At 41.8% G+C, this 10,242-nt stretch overlaps 1 protein-coding gene across 1 annotated transcript in view; it reads left to right on the top strand.

The window, feature by feature from the left end:
* The first annotated feature begins 608 nt into the window (after positions 1 to 608).
* The window catches only part of LOC111980580 (ephrin-B3-like), a 47,257-nt gene continuing 37,623 nt past the window's right edge, over positions 609 to 10,242 (top strand). The window contains exon 1 of the mRNA XM_024011389.3: positions 609 to 1,841. Coding sequence (XP_023867157.1) covers positions 1,693 to 1,841 — 149 coding nt within the window. The 5' untranslated portion in view covers positions 609 to 1,692. The remainder of the gene's footprint in view (positions 1,842 to 10,242) is intronic.

Below are 10,242 nucleotides of genomic sequence, written 5' to 3'. Positions count from 1 at the left end.
CCTTGGGATGTATGTCATCATTAGAATGACATTCATTCTGTCTTTATACAAGTTTCAGCATTGTCAAATAACCGTTATTATACGGTAGTAATGAGAGAGTAGAGACCTATCATTTTCTTTCAGAAAATCACAAATAAGTGGGCTACCACGTTTGTGAACATGAAGAAATACACACTGGGGCGCTCGAGCCCTTTCACAAACTCTCTCACCAAAAAAATCGCAGCATTTTGTCGTGCATGATAGTGTGAATGAGCGACTGTTTGTTGGAGTCTGCGAACAGATGAAGTAGAGGGAGGGAGAGGACAGAAAAGACCGATAGCTATCATAACACTGTACATAGCCATAATATGACATTTGAAATGTCTATTCCTTTGATGAAACTTCAGTGTAATGTTTACTGTTCATTTTTGATTGATTATTTCACTTTTGTTTTATTTATTATTTCACTTGCTTTGTCAATGTAAACATATGTTTCCCATGCCAATAAAGCCCATTGAATTGAATGGAACCTAAGTTTACCCCTCAGGTGGAGGAGGGGTTCTATGTAAATTGAGGGAGGGCTAAAACCGACTCGACCAGAAGAAAAAAAASCTGAAAGAGAATTCCAATCCATTAGTGCGCCTGCCTGCTAGTCGGAAGATGGGGAATTTTTTCATTCGAACATACACCTCCCCTTTTCCCAAACAAGCAGTCAGTCTGTCAATGTGCTCCGAGCGTTAGACAAGTCAAACGAGTGGGATTTTGAACTAGTGAGACCGGGGACATATCGAATGGAAACCATTGGAAGCTATCCAGATTCCAAATGACTCGCCACATCAGACAGGCGAGGCTATAACATACGAATATGAGTTCAAGTTCGATTTATTATTCAAAGTTTTATTTTGCTCTTCGTCTGGTAAGGACTGAAGTTGAATAGGCTGGAGATCTTCTAGCCTTCAGTTATCTTTCGAGTCCAGTGTTTTGATGTGTTATGTGATAAATTGATTGCTGGATTTGTCAACACCACCTGAGTTCGTTTGTTTGAATTGCCAGTCTCATTTACAAATCGTTTGGGAAAGGATATTGATTTACTCACTGGAAGAGAAGAGAAATGACACGCAGTGTGTACCAAACCGTGCAATGACAAATCCACCGACCAGCGAGCATCAACACGTCCTTCTGATGGAGCTACTGTTCTAAACTGGGGGGAAGCCTCTATTTTTAAACACAGCATTTTCGCTAATGTCTCGAATCTTTTGAAACTACAATTTATTTATCGGAGTAAAGACTCTAAAGAAAATAAGAAGTAGAAAGGAATGGGAGAGAAACCGAAGAGAATCGGCGCAGAGAACAAGGGAACATTGTTTGGGAAAACACAATTATAGGAAACACCAACACGCAACAGAAAATAGCTCTCCTCGAGCGCCTATCAAACCAGGACAGAAATCGATTCAACGGGAGTTATTTTTTTTTGTGGAAGAAGGGGAGTGGTGCTCAAGCCATTGAACACAGCTAGAGCAACTTTCTCTGCCGTAGTTGTCAATTACTACGTTGTGTCCTCTATTATTCGTTTCATATCCATGCGGTTGCCCAAGGCACGATATTTCCTCCTCGCGCGTTGAGTGACTCACCTATAGCTTACACGGCTATAGCCTTTGTTTGGACGGCACCCCATCTACATCCTCATAGAAAATATACCATTGATTTTTAAAAATGGGGTTCAATAATAGGGGTTGTGGAGTTGCAATGGCGTGTCGGAGAAGTGGGAGTAAACTGGGATTTGTGCTGATATTCTTACTGGATTTACTGGGAACGGCGGTGAGCAACATGGAACCCATCTACTGGAATTCAGTGAACAAAAGGTAATGTCGGAAGTAAAGTTGTGCAGCCTATGGGATTACTTTGCAGTCGTTTGTAAACGATAATTATAGGCCTCTCTTTATTATGTGGAGAAAGCTCTCAATGAAGTTCGGAGAGGAAGGGTGTGTAATAACGACTTCAGCTCTCTCTCTCTCTCTCTCCATTGTCGAGTTATCCAAGGCTAAAGACGGTGTGGGATTTGTATGTGGRCCAGACTCGTAAACTGCAGTTTGTATTGAGTGTGTATGTTGAGGGATTTTAAGACAATATTTCGAAGAAAACGCGTTTTTTTTCTCCTTTCGATGCTTATCGAATGTTCTGCATTTGTCTCATTCCCAAATGTTTCTCCCACATAGCATATCAATTGCAATCACCCATTGAAATCAATATTGTTCAAAGTGACAATTGTCATGTAGTTGTTACATTGTAATTAATTTATTAGGACTACATAAACGTTTGGCTATTGTCATCCAAACCATTTATGGGTAGGGTTGAGTTGAACCTATAGGTAGTAGCGGGGTTCCCCAATTGTTGCATTTATTATATATATWTTTMTTGTTGGATATAAAAGACTTAAAAACACCAGGAAATAAGCTCCAAGTGATTATAATTTTTGAAATCTGTTCCCAAGTATTACCAGGCATAGAGACACGTGATGTATGCAAATGTRAGCAAGGTTTGAACATTTTATGTTTTAGTAAAATTTTATCTGTTTGGGGTTCTTGCTGTCAATTTGCAGTCTACAAATAATTTGTAATTATGTTCCTGCACCCGACCATCCCCTAAGAAAAAAATCGGCCCGTGGCTAAATCTATTTCAGGGATGGGCAACTTTGATTGGGGTGGGGGACACAACAGGTCTGAATTTATCATGAGGGGGCTCGAGTTGCTTCCAGTCTGCATACCCACCACATGTGCAGTTAAGAGCTCAAGTCTACTCATTTTGCCATGGGGCATAGAGAAAATATTGCACTTTTAAAGCAAGTTTGCTGTAATTCTTCTCATTTTTCCATGGGCGGAGAGGAAAATGAAGTGTTTTTAATATGACATCTGAGTGATGAAACAATATTGATCTTAGTAGCCTAATCTAGACACTGTGTAGCCTTGAAGACCACGTTGGCATTGATTAACAATAAAGAGACTGCCTGTCCGGAACACATTCAACTCATTTGCAATTTGCCTGTGTAAAAAGGAAAGTCCGTTGTAGGTGAGAAATGTCATTTAAAACACCCCCCACCCCATTATCCACTCTGACTAACGACCGAGACCACCTTACCTCACACCTCCACCAATTTCCATGCGTCTGAATTGACACCTGGTGGCGATGGTGTGTGTGGTAGGCAGCCTACCCCAAACCTTGAGACTCCATAGCTGGTCTGGAACGGAATGTAGGTTATGCGCAGCAGTGCAGCTATTAGGCCGGGCTACAGATGCCGAGGGCTGTTTTAAGACGAATAGGCTTTTAATGTCTCCATGTGGTGGTTGGCTACTCCGGGGCCTATCTTCACTCGACAGATGCTGCAACAAGGGGATCTAATTCTGRGCGGCTCTGCCATTGTAGCTCTTGGCAAAAGCCCCTAATGAGGGGCTGCGTCCCAAATGGCACCCTTTTCCCTTTGTATATTTGAGACGCACGGGGTCTTTGTCAGRGGTGGGCGTAGTAATCTGATGGGTGCCTCTGCCTTGGACACGGGAGGGTAGTTTTCACTGAAGGACTGTAGGCCGTGTGCTTTGTGAGTGGGCCTAATGCTCTGTTGATAGGGTATCGTGTGATTTGATTCTAATTTAATAGACTTGCCACTTTACTTGTTAGTTCTGTTACCTCCATTTGTGAGGTAAGTRGTCCTACGCCTCGGCCTAGAGCTAATGGATAACCGTGGTGACTTTCACACTAGTTACTGGTTCACACTTTCCCCTGTGCCCACTCAGGTCATGGAAAGAGACAATCTTAGGTGAAGTAGACAACGTTTTACTTTATCGCACAAAATAACTGCCTTGTAATTTTCCTCAGTTAAATCATGGAAGGCATGTTCTTACATGGCTGATACAATGTGATTTACACAAGTTGTTACAAGTTAACAAGTGTTTAAGAAAATGATCACCCCCCCACACACATACACATACACATACACTATATTTCTTGTATTCTATCAAAATGATCACACCCTGGTATATAAAGCCAGGACAAAGCAGTAAATTCACGCTGAAGTGCATGCATGGTTCACATTTTGGGTTTGTAGCAAATGTATTGGCAACTGTAGTGTAGTTAACCTTCAGACCATTCCTAATTTCACTGCTTTGAAGTTTAGGGTGTCCACCTGCACATTCTCCTTCCTCCCACTCTGCCCTTCTCTCCCTCTCTCTTCTCTTGTCAGTGTCTTCAAGTCACTWTTTTCTGTTGCTTCTCGCTGCCTCATTCTTTCTCCCTCTCCCATTGTACCTATCGCTCTCATGCTCTCATTTTATGCCTCTCTTTCTTTAATAGGTCAGACACACCGATATGATTTTCAAAACGTACTGTTGACAGTACTTAGCACATCTGAACAGTGTTGGCAGTCAATTTCTTTTGTGTTCACACAGCAAAGACCTTGAAGTCGTGAGCTACTCAGCCTTGTTAAATTAAAATACTCCAAACCAGAAGGTGGCAGTAGTGTTTGGGCAATACATGTCCTTGTGTGTTTTAGTTTATGGCAGGGGTTGGAACTAAAAATATTTTCCAATCGTTTTGTTCTGAATAGAACCATTATTATTTTCTTTCCGGTCTGTTCCGACCAGCAAAATATTAGTTCTGAAGCGGTTCGAACCCCCCAAAAAGTAAGGGTTTATTGTTCCTTTTTAAACCTCCGAAATATATATTTACATTTAGCTCGACATTAAATTACTTCACCAATCAGTGCGGATAGAGYAGCTAGCTATGGAGCGGGCAAGCTATAGTTGTTTACCTGCATTGGACAGACAAGTGTAGGGCGCGAGATYCGACTGAAATTTTGCTGGTGGGGAGAGGGTGAGAAAGAGGCTTGGCTTGAAGCGCTGGACATCTTGTTATGACATGCCTCATCTGAATTATAGCTCGGAAGAGCGGCTTCTATGATGGAACTTTGAATGCGTTTTAACTTCTGAGAGTTGTCTTAACGTTGGACCACAGCTAGCTAGCTAGCTAGCTAGCTAACAAGCTTGTGTGCAGACCTGCACCAGAATTAAAATAAAACACGGCTTGCCTTTTTGTAGTTAATAAATCCAATGTGAAGCGCGATAACTATAGTATCCTTAACTAACATTGAAACGTTAATCCATTCTTATAAAATCTCTCTCCCTAATTTCTGATTCACGCTTGTAATGTCAGTAGGCTACAGGGCTCCCGAGTGGTGCGGTGGTCTAAGACACTGCATCTCAGCGCAAGAGGTGTCACTGCAGTACCTGGTTTGAATCAGGCTGCATCACATCCCGCCGTGATTGGGAGTCCCGTAGGGCGGCGCACAATTGGCCCAGCGTAGTTCGCGTTTGGCCGGGGTAGGCCGTCATTGTAAATAAGAATTTGTTTTTAACTGACTTGCCTAGTTAAATAAAGTTTAAATTAAAAAATATTAAAAAATACACTAGCCTATGCCTCGTAGGGGGAGGGGCAAAGATTTTCAGCTAACAGTAGTGCTGAGGGTTTAACCGAAGTGTTGGTTATTTTCCGTTTTTTATACAACTCATTGACCAAGGTCGGTTCAATTATTTGAATTCCATTTAGTTTTTCTTTCTGTGGGCTCAATGTGCACATTGCACAGTTCTCTAGAGATAAATCGGATCAAGACCGAACTGTGCGATGTATTTGTCGTTTCCAACAGGCCAATATTCGACACAGTTTAGCACAGAAAATGTGGTAATTAACTACAATGACCACAATCCATTGCGTGRCTACTTATCTGGTCTGTGTGTTTCTTTTACGCCTGCTACGTAAGAGAGACAGAAGAATGTCGAGGGATAGAGAGAAGTTGCTTCACAAGGTATCTCTACCTGAAAATACACGATCTAAGTGATTGATAGTTGGTATTCAGAAGTCAAAAAACTATGCCTTATTTACTCTGAAAAACAACTAAAATAGTGATTTTGTCAGACAGCATAGGCAGCAGCTCTATAGAGATGAGATGACTTGGAATTAAATAATAAAGTCATCAAATAAAACATTTTTGTAAAGTCATTTGTCATTTAGCAAACACTCTTATCCAGAGCAACACACTAGTGAGTGCATACATTTTCAAATCAAATTTGTTACATGTTGAGCAGATATTATTGCGGGTGTAACAAAATGCTTTTGTTTCTAGCTCCAACAGTGCAGTACTATCTAACAATAGGCACAATCAAAGTAAAGGATATACACAGTTGAAGTCAGAAGTTACATACACCTTAGCCAAATACAATACATTTTAAAAAAGTTTCACAATTCCTGACATTTAATCCTAGTAAAAATTCCACTCTTAGGTCAGTTGAGATCACCACTTTATTTAAGAATGTGAAATGTCAGAATAATAGTAGAAAGAATTATTTATTTCAGCTTTTATGTCTTTCATCACATTCCCAGTGGGTCAGAAGTTTACATACACTCATTAGTATTTGTAGCATTCTTTAAATTGTTAACTTGGGTCAAACGTTTCGGGTAGCCTTCCACAAGCTTCCACAGTAAGTTGGTGAATTTTGGCCCATTCCTCCTGACAGAGCTGGTAACTAGTCAGGTTTGTAGGCCTCCTTGCTCGCAAACGCTTTTTCAGTTTCTGCCACAAATTTCTATAGGTTTGAGGTCAGGGCTTGTGATGGCCACTCCAATACCTTGACCTTGTTGCCTTAGGCCATTTTGCCACAACTTTGGAAGTATGCTTGGGGTCATTGTCCATTTGAAGACCCATTACGACCAAGCTTTAACTCCTGACTGATGTCTTGAGATGTTGCTTCAATATATCCACATAATTTTCCTACCTCATGATGTCATCTATTTTGTGAAGTGCACCAGTCCCTCCTGCAGCAAAGCCCCCACAACATGATGCTGCCACCCCCCTCTCTTCACGGTTTTATGTGGTTCCGGCTTGCAAGCCTCCCCTTTTTCCTCCAAATCAAACGATGGTCATTATGGCCAAACGTTCTATTTTTGTTTCATCAGACCAGAGGACATTTCTCAAAAAGTACGATCTTTGTTCCATGTGCAGTTGGAAACAGTAGTCTGGTTTTTTTATGGCAGTTTTGGAGCAGTGCTTCTCCTTGCTGAGCAGCCTTTCAGTTATGTCATATAGGACTCGTTTTACTGTGGATATAGATACTTTTGTACCTGTTTCCTCAGCATCTCACAAAGGTCCTTTGCTGTTGTTCTGGGATTGATTTGCACTTTTCGCCACAAAAGTACTTCATGTCTAGGAGACAAAACTTCCTTCCTGAGGTGTATGACGGCTACGTGGTCCTATGTTTTATATACTTGCGTACTAATGTTTGTAACAGATGAACATGGTACCTTCAGCATTTGGAAATTGCTCCCAAGGATGAACCAGACTTGTGGAGGTCTACAATTTTTTTCTGGGTCTTGGCTGATTTCTTTTGATTTTCCCATGATGTCAACAGCAATGAGGCACTGAGTTTGAAGGTAGGCCTTGAAATACATCCACAGATACACCTCCAATTGACTCAAATGATGTCAATTATTCTATCAGAAGCTTCTAAAGCCATGACATTTTCTGGAATTTTCCAAGCTGTTTAAAGGCATAGTCAACTTAGTGTATGTAAACTTCTGACCCACTGGAATTGTGATACAGTGATACAGATAAGTGAAATAATCTGTCTGTAAACAATTGTTGGAAAAATGTCCTAACCGACTTGACAAAACTATAGTTTGTTAACAAGACATTTGTGGAGTGGTTGAAGAACGAGTTTTAATGACGCCAACCTAAGTGTATGTAAACTTCCGACTTCAACTGTATAAATATTTGGACGAGCAATGTCAGAACGGCATAGATAAGATACAGTAGAACAGGATAGAATACAGATGAGTAATGCAAAATATGTAAACAWTATTAGTGGCCAGTGATTTCAAGTCTATGTATATTGGGCAGCAGCCTCCAATGTGCTAGTGATGGCTATTTAACAGACTGATGGCCTTGAGATAGAAGCTYTTTTTCAGTCTCTCGGTCCCAGCTTTGATGCYCCTGTACTGACCTCGCCTTCTGGATGATAGCGGMGTGAACAGGCAGTGGRTCAGGTGGTTTTTGTCCTTGATGATCTTTTTGGCCTTCCTGTGACATTTGGTGCTGTAGATGTCCTGGAGGACAGGTAGCTTGCCCCCAGTAATGCGTTGGGCAGACCCGCACCACCCTCTGGAGAGCCCTCTGGTTGCGGGCAGTGCAGTTGCCGTACCAGGTGGGGATACAGCCCGACAGCCTTTTCATWCTGATCCCCCGTGGGAATAACACCCACAACTCTTTTTGGCTCCCCACACGGGGGATCGTGCTCTCTGATTGGCTCAAAGTCAAGTTGTTGGCCACTGATGAGCATTGCAATTCTACAAGTAGAAACGTCATGTTTGTCACCACCGGGTCGGCACTCAACAGGTAAAGCTTTTGTTCTAGCAAGAGAAGGAACGGCCTCCCACTGTGGTAAGTGCATATCGGCAGACTACACTCTTTGAAAAAAAAGTCCCCGTTGGAGAACCCTTTTGGGTTCCATTTAGAACCCTTTCTACAGAGGGACCCAAAGTTTTTTTTTACCTTGAACCAAAAAGGGTTCCCCTATGGGGACAGCCGAAGAACCCTTTTAAGTTCTAGATGGCACCTTTTTTACTAAGAGTGTATTGGCAGTGAGATTCTCGGTGTGTTTCATGCTTTATGCTCATGTCTACTTCCATCCTTTAGTCCATTCCTCTCTCATCTCTCTCCSTCCTACCCTCACGTTCTCTCTCCAGGGCCATAACTACATATGAGGACACCGAGGTGCAGACCTCTGTATTTTGGGGGGAAATTGTTTATATTATTATCTTCATTAAATTTGGAAACTCACTAGGTGACATTTCTTAGTTATGCATCAGTAGTTTCTCTTGCTATGTCACCGACAGTTACAAAATTAGCCATGTGTCAGTTAATATTTTTTAGATTGGTAAAATTAGTCTAGTTAGTCTAGCCAGCTATCAAAACTTGTACACTGCAAAAAAGTTCAATCTAACCAAGGCTAAATATCTAAAGGTATTGAGTGATAATTCACWAAAAATGTGTTTTTTCTTTTCTTACAAACCTAAATGATCTAACGTCATTGGGAGATCATTTAGCTTATTTTAACAAAAAAATGCTTAATACAAGTCATTTCGTATTTCAATATTTGATCTTAATTAAACCCCCCCCCCCCTTACCGGACCTGGTTACGGCCCTGCTCCATCTCTTCCTGTCATTTTCCATCGGCCSTCTCTCTCTCTTTCAGTCCTCTCAGAGCCCGGTGACCAGACGTGGCAAATTAAAAACGTGTCCCATTCAGACGCTGATTATACAGCTACACAGCAGGGGACACTGTGACTAAAGGTAGGTTAGAGAAAGGAGGGAGGAGAGACAGATGGGGGGGGGGGGGGTGTAGAGAGGAGAGTGAGGTAAGGCTGGATGATTGAAAGGGGTGGAATGGCTGAAACATAAGGAAATGTATGTGGGAAAAAAGAAGGGAGGGAGTGAGGGAAGGGGAAGAGGGGTTAGATAGATAGGGAGAGAAAAAAGTAAGGTGAGGTAGAGTGGGAGATAGTGAAGGAGAGAGGATGCTGGAGTCTGGGAGGAGTAAGGGTGGAATCGATATGGGTTAAGACAAGTGCCAATACACGTTATACTTAAAAGGAACAGGAATTGAATCAGAACAATCACCTTGGGAGAATCTCCCCGAGACATACAAGGCCTTCAGAAAGTATTCATACCCCTCAACTTATTCCACATTTTGTTGTTACAGCCTGAATCCAAAATGGATTAAATATYTATTTATTTCTGACCCATCTACACACAATYCCCCATAATGACAAAGTGAAACTCATGTTTTTAGAAATTGTAGCACCCCTGAGTCAATACATTTTCAAATCATCTTTAGCAGTGAATACAGCTGTGAGTCTTTCTGGACAAGTCTAAGAGCTTTGCACACCTACGCTACATGACCAAAAGTATGTGAACACTTGCTTGTCAAACATTGCTTCCATTCAGCCACAAAAGCATTAGTGAGGTRGGGCACTGATATTGGGCAGCTTTCCAATTCCTAAAGTGGTTGAATGGGGTTGAGGRTAGGTCTGTYCAGGCCAGTCAAGTTCTTCCACACCTATCTCGACACACCATTTCTGTATGGATCTCGCTTTGTGCACGGGGGTTTTGTCATGATGAAACAGGAAAGGGCCTTCCCCAAACTGTTGSCAAAAGTTGGAAGC

The sequence above is a fragment of the Salvelinus sp. IW2-2015 genome, linkage group LG3 (assembly GCF_002910315.2).
Source record: "Salvelinus sp. IW2-2015 linkage group LG3, ASM291031v2, whole genome shotgun sequence".
Lineage (NCBI taxonomy): Eukaryota > Metazoa > Chordata > Actinopteri > Salmoniformes > Salmonidae > Salvelinus > Salvelinus sp. IW2-2015.
Note: the sequence above shows the minus strand (reverse complement) of the source record. Positions and strands in the feature narration are given on the sequence as shown.